Source organism: Aethalodelphis obliquidens, unplaced genomic scaffold, assembly GCF_003676395.1.
Source record: "Aethalodelphis obliquidens isolate GAN/ISIS:26980383/991018 unplaced genomic scaffold, ASM367639v1 scaffold38, whole genome shotgun sequence".
NCBI lineage: Eukaryota > Metazoa > Chordata > Mammalia > Artiodactyla > Delphinidae > Aethalodelphis > Aethalodelphis obliquidens.
Genome location: NW_020837982.1, coordinates 8,712,043 through 8,735,005, shown reverse-complemented (window position 1 = coordinate 8,735,005; position 22,963 = coordinate 8,712,043). Strand labels below are relative to the sequence as shown.

The window sequence follows — 22,963 nt, the reverse complement described above, 5'->3', positions numbered from 1 at the left end:
AAAATATAATGTACTTTCAAGCCAGCTGGCTCCCAAAGCCATATTAGAAAGTACTCACCCTAAGATGCCTTTCAATATCAAATATTTATCGATATTTATCTTTAGCAGGAAATCTTAATCCCCTCAAATTTCACACTTCCAAATCAGAAGCAGAAAAAATCTGAATTTTAAAATAGCCTACCCAGTGAAGACCTTGGTGTCAAAACAGTTAGGCTCTAATTAAACCAGGACAAGAAAGAATGCCCTGCCCTTAGTAACAGTATTAAAACTTGTTGTTTTTTGTTAAAAGATAAAAATGACCTGGAGCTAAGCTTAGTTTAGATAGTTGGACTCAAGGGCTCTGGCATTCAAAGGCCTGAGAACTCAAATCCTAGCTCCACCTCTTACCAGCCTGTGTGACCTTGGACAATGTCAGATTAATACAAATGGGCCAGAAGAAAGGAGTGATTTCATACTTGCTGTAGTCTTGCCGGTGCCACAGTATCTTTCTTCCTAAAGGGTGGCACATTCTCAGTCACAAGCTTCTTTTTCCCTGCTCTTGTTTTTGCCAGGGCTAATGCCTCTTCTTTGAAGTTCGCATTTTGGTCTACAACAGATGGAGCTTCTTCCGGAAGGATATCCGCATCTAATACATCAAGCTCGTTTTCCAACCTCTGGGTCACTGGAAGCTCTATATCAGGTTGATACTTATCTGCATGGAGATTTCAGAAGGACAAATTGAGGGAAATGCTGTTCAAATCAAGTGAGAGTGATTATCTAGAGACAGATAAGCTCACAATAATACCCTGTTAAAAACTGAGGTGTTTTGCTGTCCAAGTTGCTCCTAATCCTATGACTCCTACTGCAGTTCTACAAGCAGAAACCTAAGTGCCATGGCTGACTCCCTGAATCTCACCTCCCACATTTACTTATTCACCCGCTCCCTCAGATCCCAATTCTTAAATATGTCTTATCCTTCCTTCCCTTGTGCCACTACCCAAGGTCAGGCTTGCAATATCCTGTGGCTGTAACAACAGCATCTTCTAACTGACCCCTTCTTTATCTTCAATCACACCTTCTCCTGGCTACCATAATTATTTTTGTCAATGTAAATATTTAAATATCACTTCTCAAAACCTTCAATGGCTCCTAAGTTGATAGAGAATAAAGTCTGAACTCCATACATGACATATAACCTGCAGTGGAAAAGAAAGTAAAACTGTCTTTATTTGAAGATGAGATATTTCCTACATAGAAAAAAAAATCCAAGAGAATCTACAGATAAGCAATTACAACTAAGAACAGAGTTCAGCAAGGTTTCTGGATAAAAGAAGAAAAATATACAAAAGTCAATATCATTCCCACACATCAAAATAACTAATTAGAGAAAACATAAAAGAAAAAATACGCCATTAACATTAGCAACTAAACTGTAAGACACTAAGGAAGAAATCTAATGAAAGGTGTACAAGACTTTTACAGAAAATATTCAAAGGTATTTTAAAGGACATGAAAGAAAATTTGGATTAACTGTATTCATGAATGAAAAAATACTGTAAAGCTGTCAATTCTCCTCAAAGTGATCTACAATTTCAAATGCAAGTTCAATTAAAATCCCAACAGATTTTTCTGGGGATCTAAACAGGTTAATGCTAAAATTCTTATGAAGTGTAAATCCCAAGATAGCCCAAATAATTCTGAAGAACAAAAAAGTGGGGAATAGGGCAGAGGTGGGAGTCTTATTTTCCCAGAGATCAAGTGTTCGTGATAAAGCTGTAATAATGAAGGCAGTGTGGGAGTGATACAGGAAGAGGCAGAAACCAATGAAGCAGGATGGATATGACCAAGGCAGTATGACAAATCAGTGAATATGAACTGGATTGTTCAATAAATAGTGCTGAAATTATTAGTATCCACAGGTAACAAAATAAAAATTTAACTGTTCAGCGTGAGGATCCTTTCCTCAAACTGAACGCTTATATTATAAATGGAACAAAGCCCTAAATGTGAAAGGAAAACTTTAAAGATTTTAGAAGAAAATATAGGAGAATATGATTATGACATCAGGGCAGAAAAGGCTTTCTTAAAGTCAAATAAGGTTAACATATTTAAACTTAATTACATGAAACTACAACTTCCTTTTGACAAAAAGACACCATAAAGTCACAGACAAGCCAGAGTCTGGAAGTACATCTCTGTAATGCATATAACTAATATAAGCTTAATATACAGAATATGTAAAGAACGCCTATGAATCTGTAGGAAAACCCAACAATCCAACAGAGAAACAGGCAAAGGATAGAAAACGGCAATTGAGAGAGAAAATCTGAACCGTCAATAAAAACATGAAAAGATGATCATCACTAATCAGAAAAACTGAAATTAAGACAATGAGGTACCATTTCACACCCATCGGATTAGGGGGTAATTTTTAGTGTGACAATACCACGTATAAACAAGGATGTAGAAAAACAAGTGCTCTCACAAGCTACTAGTGCAGGAGTAAACTGGCACAGCTACTTGAAGCCTCACCCACACTGTCACCCAGCAGTTTCACTCCTGGGCACAGACTCAGCCTAGAGGAACCCTCACGCTTACACAGGAAGACATGAACACAGATATTCACTTCATCAGTGTTTATAACAGCAAAAAAGTGGAAACGACCCAAATGTCCATCAATAAGAACTGAGAATAAACTATGGTATATTCATACAAGGGAAACCTATCCAGTGGTTGAATTAATAAATTAGAATTCATGTATAAATATGAACAAGTCTTACAAACGTAAGTGGAGGGGAAAGCAAACTGCAAATGTTGCATTTGTAAGATATCACTGACATGAAACGTATAGCATATGAAACAATACTTTATAGTGTTTATGGATAGAGACATAAGCAGTACAAGTATAAAAACAGGGCAGGTCCATATTATAATAACAAGAGTAACCTCTGGTGAGGGAGGGAGGGAGGGGTATAGAATGGGGAGAGAAATATAAAAGGCACTTCAGCTGTAGCTGTCATATTTTATTTCCAAAAAAAATTCTGAAGCAAATAAAACAAAAATGTTAAAGTTTGTTAAATCTGGCTAGTAGATATATAGGTATTTATTATTTTCATTCTTTTTCTATATATTTTAAATATTTCATAATAAAAGGAAAACTACATTTAGACTACTTTAACTACTTTAAGAGTAGTCTAAACTACATTTAGACTACTTTAATCTGGCCAAAGGCCAGATGCTCCTTGCACCACTTTTTTAATCTGGTACTTTTCAAGGTCATGGAAGTTATGCTGCAAGGATACATAAATTGGAAGGAAAGAATGCTTAGACTAAATCCTCAGTCTAAAACTTATTAATCCCCAAGTTTACATATAGCAAGGCAACTCTGACCTCTAGGTCCTGATGCCTTTTCAGTTCTGACTTGCATAAATCAACTGCAAATGTAGTACAAGTTCCAGGGGCAGCTGAGTTTGAGGACATTGCTGGTGATGGGGAGGGAACCAGCATCCTTACATCTGACAAGTTATACTAATGCAATCAACCACTGCAAGAACATTTCAGAAGCCACTAAAGAAACGCGCCAGCCAACAATTATATAAATCACAAGATCAAGTCAGGCTCACACATATATCCCAACTGAAAAGATGGGGTTTTCCACCCAAGTGGCTCCCTATGACTTTTGGGGGGGGGGGGCGTTGGGAAGAAGGGACCTTAGGAACTCAGAATGGAGGTATTAGGTAGAGTGAGATCTAAAACAGAAACAGAAACTGCAACCTTCTGAAATCCAGATTATAAAGACCAAAAAAATACCAATAAAATAAATAAGAGGGCTACCATATCCTTCCCCATGAGCAACTGTATTAAATTTGCAAAGCAGCTAACCATAATACCTCAATTTGTAATGATGATAACGACAGTGATTTTATGATCTGCCCTGACATCTGCATACATTTTCAGTATCTAACATAATTCACATTCATATTTGAGGCTCACCATGACACACAGAGCAGGTGGGGCAATGATTACTATAGTGTTTCAGATGAGGAAGTAACAGTTAAGTGCTTTACTCATGGTCACAAGGTCAGCAAGCAGCAGAGTCACATCTTCTGACTCTCAGTCCAGGGCAAGGCCCATTCATTCTGCCCTGTCAGGAACTACGGAGCTGTTCCACATAAACACATTTTCCAGATAACTGAAGCTCACTTAATTCTTGATGAATTATCTAATTTGCTACTTACAACAACTAAGTCAGTTACATCGGATAAGGACCACAGGCGTACCTGAGAGATCTTGCAGGTTCGGTTCCAGACCACCAAAATAGAGCAAATATCACAATAAAGCGAGCCACACAAATGTTTTGGTTTCCCAGTGCATATAAAAGTTACGTTTACACTATGTAGTATGTAGTCGATTAAGTGTGCAATAGCCTTATGTCTTTAAAAAATGTATACACCTTAATTAAAAAATACTGTATCACTAAAAAATGCTAACCATCACCTGACAATGCAGGGTTGCCACAAACCTTCAATTTGTAAAATCACAGTATCTGTGAAGCACAATAAAGTGAAGCACAAAAAAATAAGGTATGCCTGTATTATCCCCACTCACAGATGAAAAAATGAAGGTTCAGAGAGATTAAGTCATCAACCCAGGATCACAAACTGGCGGAGCTGGGACTACAGTGAGGTCTTTCTGGTCCCTGTTTTTCACACTGTGGTCTGTCTTCCTGCTTTCCCACATTGGTGCCTACATACAGTGAGTTTTATATTAGCAGGTTTCCCAACTTCTCTCTCTGAATCTGGTCCTCATCTTTCACAACTCAGTTATGGGCGCCTCTCATCTTTTAACTCATTTAGGGAACATATCTCTGTGTGCAGGCCTGGAAAGTTCACCACATTCCCTCCAGAGGATCATAAAGGAGCACCCAGATCTCAGGTTACTGTGATTTGCAGCTCAGAGGCCTTTTCTTGTTCTATTTCACTTCTTCACAGTCACTCATTTAAATGCCTAACTGTGTGTTGGCCTTGGGGCTACCACAGAGGATACAGCGGCAAATACACGTCACACCTGTCCTGAGGGAAAGGCTGGCAAAGGCAGCCTTCTGGTTAGAAAGAAGGCGTCATACTAGTTCTACCTGTCTACCAGTGAAGGGAACAGAATACCACATTACAGTGAGTAAACATCTAATAGTAACTGAGTAAGTTAGGTTTTGTTACATTCATGATAGAGGCAGTGCATTAAGCTACAGATTTCCATAGAATTAGTTTAGATTGAGAAATAAATGAAAACCAGACTGATATATAACTTTCAAATCAGTAGAGGAAACAAAATGAAACAAGAACTTGATTAACATAATAAATTACAACAAAGAAAAAAAAGTGGCAAGTGGAAAACAAAAAATAAGGTGGAAAGAAGTTCAAAGGTGCTATTAATCTCAGTAAATGTAAGTAGGTTAAATATAGAACTCTACAACAGGGTTAAAAACACCAACAATAAACTATTTATAAGAGACATTCTTAAAATAAAACAGTGAAGAAAAACTGAACATAAAGGGATGGAAAATGTTATTCTAGGTAAATGCCAAACAAGTTAGGTAGATGAAACAATATTAATATCAAACAAAACAGAATCCAAAGCGAATGACGTTAAAAAGGCAAAGAGAGATATTTAATAATAACATACAAAATCCACAGAAAAAAGATTTATCAGGGCTTCCCTGGTGGCGCAGTTGTTGAGAGCCCGCCTGCCGATGCAGGGAACACGGGTTCGTGCCCCGGTCCGGGAAGATCCCACATGCCGCAGAGCGGCTGGGCCCGTGAGCCATGGCCGCTGAGCCTGCACGTCCGGAGCCTGTGCTCCGCAACGGGAGAGGCCACAACAGTGAGAGGCCCGCGTATCACACACACACACACACACACACACACACACACACACACACACACACAAAAGATTTATCAGTAAGGAACGCTTATGCATCTAACAGCACAACTTCAAAATGTACAAAACAAAAATGAATAGAAATACAAAGAGAAATTTTAAAAGTCTCAAGAGACTTTAACATAACTTTATATCAGTCATCTACAGATCAAGTAAATAAAACCAGAAAACCATAGAAGAAAAAGAAATAAAAGGAATAAAGACTGGAAAGGAGGAAATAAACCAATGGTTATATTCATAGATGACATGACTATATACATTGCAAAACACAAATAATCTGCCCATAAATTATTAGAAATAAATTAGGTTATCAAGGTTCCTAGATATAAGATCAACACACAAAACTGACCATATGTCTGTATATCCACAATATTCAGTAAAAATTAAATTTTTAAAAAGATATCATTTACTGAAAGCATTGAGAGCACTGAAAATAGCAATACCAAGGAATAATTCTAAATAAAGATGAACAAACGCACACACACATTATAAGTTACTGAGAGTATTTAAAGACAACCTAAATGAATGGAGGGATATATACCCTGCTGGTGGATTGGGAAATATAATATTGTAAAGATAACAATTCCTCACCAAAATTCCAATAGGTTGTTTGTTGTTGGAGGGGGAGGGGATGAAAATTAACAAATTCTGATCCTAACATTTCTATGGAAATACCAAGGGTCAAGATTTGCCAAGACATTCTGGAAGAACAGGTACAAAAGCTGTTCTACCAGATATCGAGACTTAGAATAGTTAAGTAAGATAGTGTACACTAGCATAAGAACCAACAAATAAACCAGTGGAAGAGAAAAGAGGACCCAGAAACTGACCCACACATATGTGGACACAACTTATGACAAAAGTGACACTGTATGCCACTGTGGGGAAAGAATAATATTTTCAACAAAGAGTGCTAGCTCAACTACATATCCACCTGGAAGAAAATGAACCTTTTTTAGGAAATAACACAGGAAAATAGTTTCTTAATTTTGGCATAAGGAAAAGCTTCTTAAACAGGATCCAGAAACAAACCAAAAAACAAACAACAACAACCAAAAAGAACCTACACAGAAAAGATTGCTACATTGGAATACAGTGAAATTAAGAATTCTGTCCATCAAAAGACACCTCGGGAACATTTAAAAGCAAGCTACATCTTATTTCTATGAGGATATTTACAACACAGGTAACTGAGAAAGGGTCCTATATAGAATACTCCTACAAAGAACTCCTACAAATCAATAAAGAAAAGGAGAGAGAGAGAGAAAGGAAAAAAGGGAATAGAAAATGAGAGAGAGAGAGAGAGAGAGGGAGGGAGGACTGGTCAAGAGACTTGAACTGGCACTTCACAAAAGAAGACATGTAAATGGCCAATAAATATATGAAGAAGTACTCACCATTAAACATCCAGAAAACGTAACTAAAACCACAATGACAGCCTTACACATCAACCAGGTCACCAAAATTTTAAAAACTAATAACAAGGGCTGGCAAGGATGTGTAGCAACTGTTCTGATACATGGTTGGTTGGAATATAAAAGGATAAAACTACTTTGAAAAAACTCTTTATTACAGTTGAACCAATACATACCCTGATGACCTAACAAATATACTCCTGGGAATAAACCCAACAGAAACACAGGCACACATGTACCAAGAGACATATATAAAAACGATCACAGTAGTTTCCCTTATAATCACCCCAAACTGGAAAAAACCCAATGATTAAAACAACAGAATAGATAAATGGCCATATATTCGTACAATGGAATACAGCCATGAACATAAACAAATCACAGCTACACAAACAGAACAGATGAATCTCACAAAGTGTTAAGTGGACGAAGCCAGTCACAAGAAAATACCAATTGTGTGATTCTATTTTTTATAAAGTTCCAAATCAGGCAAAACCAAAGTACAGCATTAAAAATCACAGTGATAGTTAATAGAGGGGAAGAAGCAGGGGAAGGAGGTTGGAAGAGGAGAGTCTAGGGGGATTTCTTAGTGCTTGTGATGTTCCATTTCTTGACTTGGGTGGTGGTCATACACAAATGTTTGTTTTCTGATAACTGAGTTGTAAATTTATAGTGCACTTTTCTATCTGTACATTCCACTTCAATTAAAAGAAGGAAAACTAGTTTATTGGATTCATCCACACTCTGATATAAATGGCATATTAAAAAGTTCAGTATTAAAATCTTAAAACTATTTTAAAATACTATCAATGTATATATGTCAGTTTAAGAAGGAAAAAAAAAGAGGAAAAGAAAATCTCTTAGCAAAACAGGAACAGAAGAAAATTTCCTTAACTTTCATATGCAGATTTGCCAAAAATCAATAGTCAGCATCACATATGAAAAAGCATTCCCTTTAAACTGGTAAGGGGGGGGGGCACGCACAGGGAGTTGATGTCCACCATTACAGCTATTATTCAATATTACCCTGAATTAAAATCCATTCAATAAAGCAGAAAGAGGAAAAAAGAGAGGTATAAAAATTGCAAAGAGAGAGGCAAAACTTAAGTGAGCTCATCTATCTGGAAAAATACATAAAAGTTAACAAAACCTCATATTTCATCAAATCTGAAGTATCAAGTATAAGACATATCATTATTTTATGTACCAATACGAAATTTTAAAATATCGTCAAGTAATTGTAAGGTATCATCAATTTAAGAATGCATCCCAATTTCAGAAATGTTCAAATGTAAACCTTAGAACCAATGAAATACAGTACCATAACAAATTAAAGATTTCAGCAAGGTGTCAGATAAAAGAGCAATGTACAAATCCAACAGCTCTCCTATAAGTAGCAATAACCAATTTCAAAATGAATTTTAAAAACAGATCCCATTCACAATAGCAATAAAAACTGGAAATCAACCTAACAAGAAATTTAGGAATTCCTATATATTCCTACGTCAGGGATTATCATATGCAGAAAGTTATAAAATTCAACTGAAGGGATGGAAAAGGGGCATGAATAAATTGATAGATCATATTGTAAAGATGTCATTCCTCTCCTAATTAATTTATGAACTCAATGTAATACCAATCGAACTCCCAACAGCACTTTTCATGGAACTTGACAAGCTCATTCTAAATTCCTCTGAAGATAAGCAATCACCATCAGCAAAATTTTGAAAAAGCACAACAACAAAGAGGAAAGAACTACCTCTTAAAATATTAAAATATGTAGGAAAGAATGATGATTTTGCCTACAAAATTAAAAATTTCTGGGAATTCCCTGGCAGTCCAGTGGTTAGGACTTGGTGCTTTCACTGCCAGGGTCCAGGGTCAATCCCTGGTCAGAGAAGTAAGATCATAAGATCCCACGAGCAAGCCTCGTGGCACAGCTGAAAAAAGTAAATAAAATAAATAATAAAAATAAAATTTTCTGTGCCAGAAAAGATATCATAAACAAAATTCAAAAGTAAGTGTCTAAGAGAAAATATTTACAATACATGTAAACCAGAAAAGGATTAAGATCCAAAATATATAAAGAACTTCTATATACCCATAAGCAAAAGACAGAACCCAGCAGGGAGATGGCAAAGGATATGAACAGATAAATCACAGAAGAGGAAATAAACAAGGCTAAGGAACACATGAAAGAAAAGCCTTCCTGACTAGGAATCAGGGAAACACAATATAAAACAGTAAGGTACCATTTTCCACCAAGAGACTGGAAACTTTTTATATTTCATTATATAAAGTACTTGGCAAGGATATGGGGAAATACATACTGATGGTCACTGCTAAACAAAACATAATTGCATGCCCATTTTCAAGGGCAAGCTGGCAGTATCTGTTTAAATGTGCACACCACGTAAGCTTGCAACTCTGCTTATTGGAATAACGAGAATTTATTACCTACGTAAAAGAAGATCATATGTATCAACCAAACGTGTGTTTGTGTAGATATGTATATGTCTATCGTTAAAATGTAAATAAAGAAACTTAAAAAAAAAAGCAGGCTTCTAACTTTCAGCTCTGCAGGGATTTACTTTGGTTAGCCCAAATGCTATGGTGCAGGAAAAGGGAATTTTACTTTCTCCACCCTCTAAGGAAAAATACTCCGGCCTCCAGCCTAAGGAAGCATTTTGGCTGCTATTCCTTTATCCTAGTTCAAGTGCACCTACTGTGGACTAGGCTTTAAATCCTGACCCAGGGGGGCAACTGTTACAGTCCAGACAATTTCAAAGAATAAAGTATCTTGTAATAAACACTTTAGGACACATACCAGCAAGAAGCTTCTTTGCCACTGAAGGTCCTCTTGTTTCCTGTGGAAATATCTCCTTTGCTACGAAGGGCCTCCTCTCACTCTTTGGTGATGTACTTCGCCATCTCTCTAAGGCCCTTTGGCTACCAACAGGAAATCTGCTCTGAATTTCACTGAAACATTTCTTTGCCTTTTTTGGTGACAGTGTCTTTTCCAGGAGGGATTCCAAAGCCTGCCATGAAACAGTTAATCATTCTCTTAGTTTATCTCACAAAAGTCTGACTTCTCAATTATAAAACTGAAAATGGGAACTCCAGAGAAACTCATTATTAAATGGCTATCTCTAATTGTTAATGAAACATCACTTAATTTTAAAACTTGGTTATTTAGGAATCCAATTAATAAAAGAATTCTGCATGTTCTTTTACATGTTTAGCTCACTAAAACCAATAGCAAAAAAATAAAGAATATGAACACTCTTAACGGCATCCAAATTCTAAAATTAAGGATTCCTATTTTAAAAACTAACCACAGTCTTCAGAATATAATCTTATATGTTATATAAGCATTTTAATTCTCAATGAAAACCTCATAAACTTAAATTATCCTTTAAGTGGGCACACAGACTGTATTTAATGCACATCTTCATAAACTAAAGGAAACTTAGCATGCCCAGTGGCTCTGGTCACTCATCTACCACAACGGGGGAGATCTGTGCCCCTCCTTCTAAGAGAGGTATGTCCTCTAACAAGTACCCACTCGTCACCAGGCAGCAAGGGCCCAGTGTCCCTCCAGTCAGTACAAGTTAAGGACAACTGAACACAGCCAGGGACATTTAGTTCAGATGACAGTAAGGCAATACGAAAATAATAAGCTATGGGTTGGTGCCGTAGACATCAACAAGAAAGAATAAATTTCTTGTGCTACTGAATATTTTCAAATGTAGAGGAGACAAACATTATATTTAAGAAACATTATGTTAAGGCACTTCTGCTCAAAATTTGGGAAAGGGACTATATCTCTTGAGATTCTTTCTAGGATTAGCAAGATACGTCCTCTAAATGAAATCATCTGGCCAATAAATATTTCTTATGGATAAGTTTAAAAAGCACCACATAACTTGATATGCTACCTAAAGGTCTCCATTTGACAATAACATTCCTGATAGTTAAGTTCTATACACACAAATGTAACCAACGTAAATCACAAACGTATTTGCTGGATAATGAAACTGTAAAGGCAGAAGGGGACTTAAAGATCACCAAGGGCTAGTTAATGGTAGAACTGGTCTGTCACTTAGTCTCGAACTCTTCCCACTACAGCATCCTTCCTCTACAGCCAACAGCTTACTGTGTCACACTAACAGAAAGGCCATCCTTTTATTTGTGGATGAAAATGTGTGGCACAGTGGAAATAACAGTGGCATGGGAGTCAGAAGACAGGCATTGGATTTCCAGCTATCGAGAGAAGTAACTGTGTCATGTCTCTGACCTTTTTTTTTAATCTGTAAAATAAAAGTAATAAAACCTATTGCAAATCACAGCAACGCAGTAAGGATGAAATGACAGCACTCCACAAACTTCAAAGAACTATAAAGATTTAAGGACACAGTGTTTTTGCTGTCTTTGTCACCAATAAAACTAAAAACACTATCCATTCCTGACTAGTACATACCGGTTGTGATTTCCAGAAGTCTCTAGCCATAGCACAAGACTTTAGACTCTGCTTCCATATATTTTTGTGTTTCTTTTTTTCAAAAATCTATCTAGATTGCACACTGATATTCTAATCTAAGCACTAATCTAAACAGTGCGTTACTGTTTTCCTTTTGTATGTTAATAAGTTCTTTTGGTCATGGTATGGAACATTCTGTTTAATTAATGGACCTGGTTAAGAGCTGTTATGTGTTCTAGACTCAAGTCACCAATTCTCAAAGCAGTGAAATACAATATAGACTAGATTGTAAAAACAAAATTAAAATGAAGTGCTTCTTCTGCCCTCTGCAAAGCTTGAATTTACTAGGTGCCAGCTTTGTCTTGTATTCTCCACAAATCTCAATGAAATTAGGCAATGGTAAACATTACTTCCCTGCTTAGAAACAATGCACTTTCAACAAAAATCGGAGTCAATTTCATACCTCAGTTTGTTGCAGGATATCTATCACCACATCAGGGACAGAAGAATTGGCCTCCAGCTTGGCAGAACAGAGTGAAAGCTGGCGGATGAGACTGCCCAATTCCTTGCACCAAATAGGAACTGCGTGCTCCACCCGGTCAGTAAACTGAGTAACAAACATCTGTAAGGCCCGAATGGCTCCTCGATGGGCAGCTGCCAGCCTGGACACTGCCCATGACTGGCAATAAATGAGATGCGAGAGTTATTTCAATACTCACAACTTCTAAACGTTAACCCAACCCTTACGAACATTTATAGCCAATCTTCTTTCTATGTAAGAACAACTTCTACTGTAAAAACTTTTTCATAGTAAAGGGAATTGTAAAGCTTAAAGGTTTTCTAATGAAAAAGTCTTTTCCCTTTCATGCTCAGTTTCTTATACCAGGAGCAACAACAAAAATCTATTTTCAGAACCTGTTTCTTGGAAGATGAGCCCATATTCAGAATATGTAAGATGCTCACTCCCTAATAGGTTTCTACAAGCACTGAAAATAATATTAGTGCAGAGAACCCACACATAATACTAACAAAATACTGGAAATGTAGTTTATAAGTAGTATTAATCATAATTAAATTGCATCATACCTTCTTAGTATGTTTAATTTTATGTGGACTCAATTTATCCAATTCTTCCTGGATTTCTTTAACCTGTTTTGTAAAGGGGGAAGAAATGAAAACTTCGTACCTTTCCACTGATCTTTTCTGTAGAAAAGGATACATTTTCTCTTGTCCAAATATAACCATTATTATTATTTTTTTTTATAAATTTATTTATTTATTTTTTGGCTGCGTTGGGTCTTCGTTGCTGCGTGCTTTCTCTAGCTGTGGCGAGCAGGGGCTACTCTGCGTTGCGGTGCGTGGGCTTCTCATTACAGTGGCTTCTCTTGTTGTGGATCACGGGCTCTAGGTCCAAGGGGTTCAGTAGTTGTGGCTCGCGTGCTCTAGAGCGCAGGCTCAGTAGTTGTGGTACACGGGCCTAGTTGCTCCACGGCATGTGGGATCTTCCTGGACCAGGGCTCGAACCCGTGTCCCCTGCATTGGCAGACGGATTCTTAACCACTGCGCCACCAGGGAAGTCCCAAATATAACCCTTATTAATTCAAGTCACTTGAAAATGAAACAAGGCTCTTCATTCATTCACCCCCAAAGTAGCTATTGGTTTCCAGTTCGAGATGGTGACTAGAGCACAGGGTTCACCTTCCATCCCTTGGTCCCCAATGTAAGAGGAATTTAACGTGAAGGAGTGAAGGTGAAGGTGACTCTGGAAAGGTAGGAGGGCCAGATCAGGATGTCTTCAGTGCTGTGGCTAAAGAATTCAGCTTCCACCCTCTAAGTAACGGCGAGCCAATCAAACCTTTCAAGCACAGCTCTGATTCATGATTCAGAACAATCTTTACGGCAGCAGCGCAGAGTAAAAAACAAAATGAACCCAACAAGAATACAAAACAAAATCTAACTCAGGCATTATCTTTTAAATGAAACAGTCCAGTTTCGGGTTCAGCAATAAGGCTAACACGTGAGCTAAGTGGCCAGAAATGAGTTCAAGGCTTACTAATGAGTAAGGCGATAAAGTTAAAACAAACATTTAAAAATTCTATCCACAATGTAAAAAATGTAAATGCCTGCTTATCGGCCACTCCATGTGTCCTGAAAGACACTTAACACATTCTTCACTCTTTACTATTTAGTAAAGACAATTAAACTATTTACTATCTACTAAGCTTCTAATACACAATAAACATGAGACAGATGGGAAACTAACAAGGTCCCTATCCTCTAAGACTATAAGGTGCATTACTGGGGACCACAGGTTTCAGGGTAACTGATCCACTTAAATTTATCTGCAAAAATATGGGCTGTATAAGCATTTTTTTCTGGGGAAAGGACACATAGCTCTTAGTAGATTCTCAAGAGTCTATGACCCCAAAAAGTAAAGAAAAAAACAAAAACAAAAACAAAAAATCCCTCAGTATTTAAAGAGTTTGGCCAGGGACTTCCCTGGTGGCATGGTGGTTAAGAATCCGCCTGCCATTGCAGGGGACACGGGTTTGATCCCTGGTCCGGGAAGATCCCACATGCCTTGGAGCAACTAAGCCCATGCGCCACAACTACTGAACCTGCACTCTAGAGCCCACAAGCCACAACTACTGAGCCCGCACACCACAACTAGTGAAGCCCGTGTGCCTAGAGCCGGCGCTCTGCAAGAAGAGAAGCCACTGCAATGAGAAGCCCGTGCACCACAATGAAGAGTAGCCTGCACTCACCACGACTAAAGAAAGCCCGTGCACAGCAACGAAGACCCAACACAGACAAAAATTTTTAAAAAGTAAATAAATAAAACAAATAAATTTATTAAAAAAAAAAAAGAGAAGGCATCGCAATGAGAAGCCCACGCACCGCAACAAAGAGTAGCCCCTGCTCGCAGCAACTAGAGTAAGCCTGTGTGCAGCAACAAAGACCCAAGGCAGCCAAAAATAAATTATAAAAATTTTTTAAAAAGATAAAAATAAAATAAAGAGTTTGGCCATATACACATAATACACAAACACACATAAAGGCTGAGGACGAGAAGCAGAATTATTTGTCCACGTGTTCAGGAAATTCGGCCTCACAAACACATCAGAATTCATGTAGGATACCTGGTGCTGATATTGCTGAGACAAAAGGAAAACAGGAATTCCCTGAGAAGGTCCCCGGTCCCTGAGCCTCCTCACCTGCTGCTGGAGGACGTAGAGCATTCGGGCAGAACGGACGGCCTGCTCCTTCCTCCTGACACGGATTCTCCGCTCTTCATCTGGATCCAAAGCTTCTTCCATGCGATCTGAAAATATTTTTCCCCCAAGAGTGGATTATAAACCACACTTTAAAAACTTATAAAAACTTCAATTACTCAAAGAGATAATGAGGTTGACAATCTCTAGTTTTATTAAGAAAAAAAATGAAGCTGTCATAACCAAAAATTTCAGTTTTCCTCAGCCATAAAACTAGGAACCAGCAAGTGGGCCTGTGTCCTGACTCAGAGATGGAAGAGACATGAAGACTAACTAGATCAAGCTCCCCTCCAGGCAGGAATTCCCTGAACCAAATCCCACTGGACAGCCTATACCACAGTTATGCATCTCTTACTATTTTTAAATTCTTTCTATTGAACCCAAATCTATAATGCTTTCTATTTTTTTTTAAATTAAATTTCTTGGTCACGTCACGTGGCATGCAAGATCTTAGTTCCCCGACCAGGGATGGAACCCATGCCCCCTGCAGTGGAAGTGCAGGGTCTTAACCACTGGACCACCAGGGAAGTCACGTGCTTTCTATTTTTTAAAAAAACCATTTATTGACCTATTTTTATGTTTAGCAAGATTTCTTTTGCATTCTCTTATCTTGAACCCAGATGAGAAGTCCTTTCTCCAACATATTAAGACACCAAGGGCTAAAATTATTTGCATGTCCAAAGTCTTCATTTATTTGTCAGGAAGCACACCCTCGTACACACTGCTGCTCCACATTTTCAAAAGATTCATTCAAAGAAACTGTTTCTGGAAGACTGCCTGAGCAGCTCAGCTTTAAAGGTCCCCTGTATGAGGCCCCATCACCAGAGCAGCGGGCCTCGTGGCTTTGCTCCCCTGGTATCATGGTTTCTACCAAACTATACTGTGGGGTCATGCCACAGACCGCCACTGAGCGATGTTAGGAGAAACAAGCCACAACACTGCTGCTATTCTGATGTAGGAATGTTTTCAAATTGTTCATATTACACAACATTCTCTTTATGAAGACCCACCAGAGAAATTTTTTCCAGCCTCAATATGTGGTATAATTTTTTTCCTCATACAACTGTTTTTTTCTTTGTAAATTCTGCAATTGATCACATTTTCCTGGTGAGCTGTGAGGAAGCTCAGAAACAAATCTGTAACCCGTTCCTAATAAATCTTATTTTTCCTTTCCTTATTTTTTCCTGTGCCAAAATATCCTCATTTACATATTTTCCTTCTATTTTATTCAATCTGTTTTTGTAAGGCACCTTAAATTCCTTACGTAACATGCATACGCACACATATGCATACATTACTTGACTTTATAGTGCAAAAGATCATTATAGACTATGTGTTATCTTAGCACAGTAGCTCCTTTTGATGTTAACTCCCTATTCCTTGCAGTCTGAAAGCTGGGCTTGATCCCCGTACTTCTTAGCTATGGTAACCCCAAATTTTTCATGTGCAAGCAATCTTCTACTCCCCAGGGAAATGCAAGGGCATAGGGAACACTGAAAAACTGTAGAGAACAGTATATGAGGATTACACACCTTCCTTTCTACCCTGGGGTCAGATATTTTATACGTATATCCATAACCTCCCATCACTGCTGTGTACTCATCTAACCACTGCCTAAGTTAGAAGTGGTTTTAGCTATAATATACAGGTATTATGCTCTTTTCTGAACAAATTAATTTTTCCAGAAGGACTTCTGGATACACAAGCAAAACATTACAGGATAATTTGCACTCAGGTGCTAGAAGACCTAAGCTTCAGACAACAGGTACCGCAATTACTAGGCAGGGCCCTCAGTCAGTCGACTTACCAAGAACAGCCTAAGGAAAAGGGGCTCTTTCAGGTGCCTCTGCTGGAAAGAGGGGCTAGGGCAGAACAAACTCGTCAGAAAAAAAGACACTGGTCAAACTCAAAGTCCACCTGTCTCGTCATGAGTGCTCACTCTAGTGACAGGAGAGAATGGAATGTGACAGGGGGCGGGGATCCCGAAGAACGTATTTGGACTATACCCTCTCGTAGCATCTTTTCGAAGTCAAGAGTCCCATTTTTCTCACCTTTTTTAGTTAATTCTTCAATTTTACGGATGCAACTGCTCAATTCTTTCTGGAGTCGCTGAACTCCCAGCAGGCTTTTGTGGTCACCTACCCTGGCATGTGGCTGAAGTCCTGGATCGCGAGTGGGTGGCGAGTTTGGCATGGTGAGGTCTGACTGTCCTGGATGAGATGTGTACAGGTATACCTTGGCACCTGAGCTGGAAATTTCTACTTTGGATGGCTGGTTGCTGCCGTGACAGACTGCCCGACTCTTTGATTCCTTCCTTTCCACTCTATGGTCAGATATTTTATGGTTAGACTGTCCACATTTCTGAAGGATTTGGGGCTGACTTCTGAGATGGTGTTCTTTTATATGTTCTTCAAGTTGTCTTCGTTTTACATCTCTTTTGGCTAGATGGACGGCATAGCTAAGTCTCTCTTCTGATATGACAGAAAATGAAACAGAACTGCCCAGGTCAGGACCGTCTCTAAAACCTGAATCTCTACAATGGTATGACTCATTGTATGAGTGCTTTAGTTTTTCAATTCTAATTCCATGTGGGCAAGAATATTGGATTGCCAAGTTGCTTGAATGTGTAGGAACATTCCTATTAAACTGCAGCTGGTTCTTCAAAAAAAAAAAATAAAAGCAAGCACACATTAGAAAAAGAACATATTGCATAGTTAGTATATGTCTATAATCAAGTTTCTAACATTTCACCCACACGATTATTAGTGCTACGAGGTATTTTCCTGTTGTACTGATAGAATCAGCTACTCTCACACACCCTTGAGTTAACCACACACCCCTGGTTCTATCCTACCATCACCCAGTCCCCAGTATTATACTTCTGGTTTACTAGCAGCATACTAGAATCCTCCTCACAAAGTCAACTCAGAAAGCTTCAAACAGAACCAGTAAGTTCCTCAACTGCCCAGTGATGGACTTCTGCCCTGTATCAAAATGTCAGTTTCCAGCAAGTGATCAATACAATTCATTATGAGTGTTCCTGAAAATTGCTCCACAGATGTACCACACAGAACCTAAGCCACTGACAATACTCTTCCTGATTTTTCATCTGGTGGTTAGACCACATCTCTTATCCTACACCTAAGTGCATCTTGCTCTAAACAGTCCACTTCACCTTCTTATGCAAGTTTAAGTGTTTGTTAGTTATAATCATGATAGACACAGGTTTTGTTTTTCACTTAACAAACATAGGCATGTTTCCATACTCCCACAGTTTTCATTATTTTTCACAGTTGCACTTTCCAAAATCCAATGAATGGCCTTTTCATGCTTAACCTAACTATAACCTTATTATTAAACAGTTAGATTGTTTCAGCTTTTCCACTAATAGAAATATTACTTCAATTAACAGTCCCATGCATTTAGTTTTTTCCTCTTTTTAAATTATTTCCTTAGGATAAATGATCTGTTCTGCAATTACTAGGTCAAAGGGAGCAAACAATTCTGTGGCTTTGGACCTGTCCATGTCAGGTAAATAGCACTAGGAGAATCTGTGCATGCAAACCCAGTGCAGCCTGTGCTGCGATGCCTTATTCTTGAGACGGCCTCCCCAACTCTCACAGCACACACAAGAACATGTGTTTATACAATCATGTGTATAAAGAGTTATTTTAAACTAACCCAGTGTGATAAAACTTCAGGAAAGTATTTTAGGGAAAAAAAGTAGAGATGAGAGAGAAAAAAAATAATTACCATCTGAAAGGTGCACAGAATGAGGAACAATACTTGGAACTTATGGCCTTATTGAGAAATCTTCCCCAAAAGTAAAAATAACCTAAAATACCTAGGGGATTTCATATAAGTACTAGAAAATAAAAAATGAAAGAATGAATTCCTCTTTAACCTGGGTGTAGGGAAAGGCTTTTCTAACTGTGACTCAAAATCCATATGCAATAAGAGTGATAATTTTTACTACATTAAAATAAAAAAATTTAAAACAATTTCTGTTTTTTTATGGTTTAAAAACACCATAAACAAAGTCAAAGAACTGAAAAACTGGAAGAAAAATATTTGTAAATTGAGATGAAAAAAGACCAAAACTCAATAGAAAATGGTGAAAACACATAACAGACAACTAACAACAACAAAAAAAGAAACACGGCCCTTAAATATATGAAAAGTTCGTCAAGTTCATAAAAACACAAATTAAAACTACACTGAGACAGCAACAGATCAGCAAAAATTAAGAGATATAACAACACATGCTGTTGGCAAGACTGGGAAAACAGGCCTTCTCACAGGATGCTGGTGGGAGCACAACCCTCAGAGACGGGACTCCGGCAACAGCAAACAAAACCACACATGTGTTTGCCTTTTGACCCAGCAGTCTCACTTCCAGGAATTTATCCTGAAGATACACCCCCAACAATACAGATGCACAGGGTTACTCACTGCTCTACTGTAACTGCCAAGTATTGGAATTGACCTAAATGCCTATGTAGAAGCATGTCTCAAACTGTGCTATATCCTGGATTTCCTTGGTGGCGCAGTGGTTAAGAATCCGCCTGCCATTGCAGGGGACACGAGTCCGAGCGCTGGTCCAGGAAGATCCCACATGTCGCAGAGCAACTAGGCCTGTGTGCCACAACTACTGAGCCTGTGCTCTAGAGCCCTCAAGCCACAACTACTGAGTCCGTGTGCCACAACTACTGAAGCCCACGTGCCTAGAGCCCGTGCTCCCCAACAAGAGAAGCCACTGCAATGAGAAGCCTGTGTACCACAACGAAGAGTAGCTCCCACTCACTGCAACTAAAAGCCCACACTCAGCAACGAAGACCCAACGTAGACGTGAATAAAGAAAGAAAGAAAGAAAAGAAAACAAAAGAAACTATGCTACATCCACACAGAGGAGTACTATGAAGATGTTAAGAAGAATGAGGAAGATATGTATGAACTCATGCAGAGGGATTTCTCAGATATGCTGTTCAGTGAAAAGAGCAAAGTGCAAAAAAGAGTATCTGTAATACTCCACCCTTCAAAAAAGGGGAGAAGTACTTCATGAGAAAGCACATACACATCTGATCATTTGTGCAGAAAGAAACAAAGGGAAGAAAAATCAGAGAATAATAAGATTAGGTATCTACAGGGTATGGGTAGAAATTGGGTGGAAAGGGTAGAGGGAATGGGGGGGCGGTAATACTTCACTGAATGTCCCTTTTTGCACACGTTTGTTTGGAACCACATTAATGTTTCCCATGTACTAGAGAGACAGGAAGGAAAAGAAGAAGGGAGGGAGAAAGGGAGGAAGATAATAAATAAAATTCATACGGATGAAGGAAAACTCTAAAAATAAATACTAACAGAAACCAATGAACCAAAATGAAGTTCAAACGACTAACATAACCACACGAAAAAGTGGAGGTTTAAAAAAAAAAAAATCAACCCAATTAACTTTTGAACATAGCATTTGGACTATATGCCCTCAGGCTAAAGACAAAAAGTTCTCTAAACAAATACTGAACTCTAATTTGTAGGGTTCTTTTTTTGCAGAGGCATGGATTGCAATTCTCAAACAGTTTTGTACATTCTAGGATTGAGCAAATGAGTACGCATACTGTGGATAACTGGAGACTGGTTTCACATTGTTGAATACGGGAGTTACAAATGGGAAGTGTTAGATTGGACTGGAGATACCTGTGTGAACTCATGGGTTTAATATAGACAGATAGGTAGATAGACAAACAGAAACACGGAAAGGGAGGAAAGAATGGAGTAAGACAGAGGAGGGGAGAAGGAAGGAGGAAGTGCAGATCTGCATACAAATGTGTGTACAGGCACACAAGTATATATATCTATTTCCCAATTATGTCCTCTGGGAGGGCATATAAGAGAAACACTGACATCCAAGAACCAATGAGCACATCTAGTACCCGGATACTGATTCCTAAAATCCATTCTCCACCAAAGGGATGAAGTCTCCTTTGATAAATGGCTGATTCTAGGGCTGGGACAGGGGAAAATTATGCTGAGCCTGGAATATCTTTTTATAGCAAAAAGTGGTCGAAGATTGATGGAAACGTGAAAGGGACACTAGAATCAGCTTGAAGTGACTCTCATTTCACTGGCCAAATCAGAGACCCTTTTTTTTTTTTTTTGCGGTACGCGGGCCTCTCTCTGTTGTGGCCTCTCCCGTTGCGGAGCACAGGCTCTGGACGCGCAGGCTCAGCGGCCATGGCTCACGGGCCCAGCCGCTCTGCGGCATGTGGGATTTTCCCGGACCGGGTCATGAACCCGTGTCCCCTGCATCGGCAGGCGGACTCTCAACCACTGCGCCACCAGGGAGGCCCCAGAGACAATTTGAATATCATACTGAATTAAGTAACACTCTCAAAGTCTGCTCTGATATAAATAAATAAATAAGTCACCACCACATCATAATACAAAATTGATTCAGGCAAAAATCATCCATGAGCTCTTTTCTGGTTATCGCGGCGCGAGGGGCCATAAGCAGCAAAGTCTCCCGAGACTCCCTCTACGAGGTGGTGCAGGAAGTCCTGCACGAGAACCAGCGTAAACGCCGTAAGTTTTTGGAGACGGTGGAGCTTCAGATCAGCCTGAAGAACTATGACTCTCAGAAGGACAAACGCTTCTCAGGCACCGTCAGGCTTAAGTCCACTCCCCACCCCAAGTTTTCCGTATGTGTTCTGGGGGACCAGCAGCACTGTGATGAGGCCAAGGCTGTGGATATCCCCCCCGTGGACACTGAGGCCCTGAAGAAACTCAGCAAGAATAAGAAACTGGTCAAGAAGCTGGCCAAGAAGTATGATGCCTTTTTGGCTTCAGAATCTATGATCAAGCAGATCCCACAAATCCTGGGCCCAGGCCTGAATAAGGCTGGCAAGCTCCCTTCCTTGCTGACCCACAATGAGAACATGGTGGCCAAGTTGATGAAGTGAAGTCTGCAATCAAGTTCCAGATGAAGAAGGTGCTGTGTCTGGCGGTGGCTGCTGGCCACATGAAAATGACAGATGATGAGCCTGCGTACAACATCCACTTAGCTGTCAGCTTCCTGGTGTCGTTGCTCAGGAAAAACTGGCAGAACGTTCGGGCTTTGGCAGAACGTTCGGGCTTTGTACATTCAGAGCACCATGAGCAAGCCCCAGTGCCTGTACTAAGGCACGGCTTAATAAACCATACTCCCACCATTAAAAAAAAAAAATCATCAGCGAATGCTAAACTAGCAAATGAAGTTTGGGGAATAAAAGGATATTAACATAGTCTCAAGGACAGATACTTCCAATTACAACAGGCAAAAGAGTAACTGTACAATGGAAAACTTGGCAGACACCACCTTAATCAAATAATTAAAGTTAACACTGTCAGTAATGGGACTAAATCGACAGCGTGTACCTCCTGATATGATGCACTGAGAAGAACTCAGCATCACCTCGGTGGTTTTCCCACCGCAAGTGCATAACCTGAACATAATTATAAGAAAATTTCAGACAAACCCAAAATGAGAGGAAATCCTCAAATAACAAGCCTGTAGTTTTCAAAAATGTCAATGTTATGAAATACAAAGACTCAAAAATCGTTCAGATTAAAGGAAACTAAAGAAACATGACAACGAAACTCATGATCTTAGATTTTTCTTTCACTATGAAGGACATTATCGGAACAACTAACAAAATCTCAGTGAGGTCTGTAGATTACATGATAGCATCATTTGATGTTAATTTCCTGATTTTGATCACTGTACCATGATTATACAAGCAAAAGTACTTAGGGGCAAAAGGGCATCATGTTTGTAACTTACTCTTAACCAGTTTAGAAGTGTGTGTGTGTGTGTGTGTGTGTGTGTGTGTGTGTGTGTGTGTGTG

General features: G+C 38.9%; 1 protein-coding gene and 1 pseudogene across 13 annotated transcripts in view; one reads left to right on the top strand and one right to left on the bottom strand.

Annotated features, from left to right (window-relative positions):
- The window catches only part of KIAA0753 (KIAA0753 ortholog), a 75,470-nt gene that overhangs the window by 34,556 nt on the left and 17,951 nt on the right, over window positions 1-22,963 (bottom strand). For 12 of the 13 annotated variants that reach the window (XR_003438013.1, XR_003438015.1, XR_003438014.1 and 9 more), the window contains 6 exons: window positions 17,135-17,741; window positions 15,027-15,133; window positions 12,898-12,960; window positions 12,275-12,490; window positions 10,159-10,369; window positions 456-691 (listed from right to left, as the gene is read on the bottom strand). Coding sequence is in view for 10 of the 13 variants with exons in the window: in XM_027130763.1 (XP_026986564.1) it covers window positions 456-691; window positions 10,159-10,369; window positions 12,275-12,490; window positions 12,898-12,960; window positions 15,027-15,133; window positions 17,135-17,741 (1,440 nt within the window). In the remaining 3 variants the exon portion in view is untranslated. The remainder of the gene's footprint in view (window positions 1-455; window positions 692-10,158; window positions 10,370-12,274; window positions 12,491-12,897; window positions 12,961-15,026; window positions 15,134-17,134; window positions 17,742-22,963) is intronic. The other variant, XM_027130765.1, reaches the window with a different exon arrangement.
- LOC113632958 (60S ribosomal protein L10a pseudogene) lies at window positions 21,464-22,302 on the top strand (annotated as a pseudogene).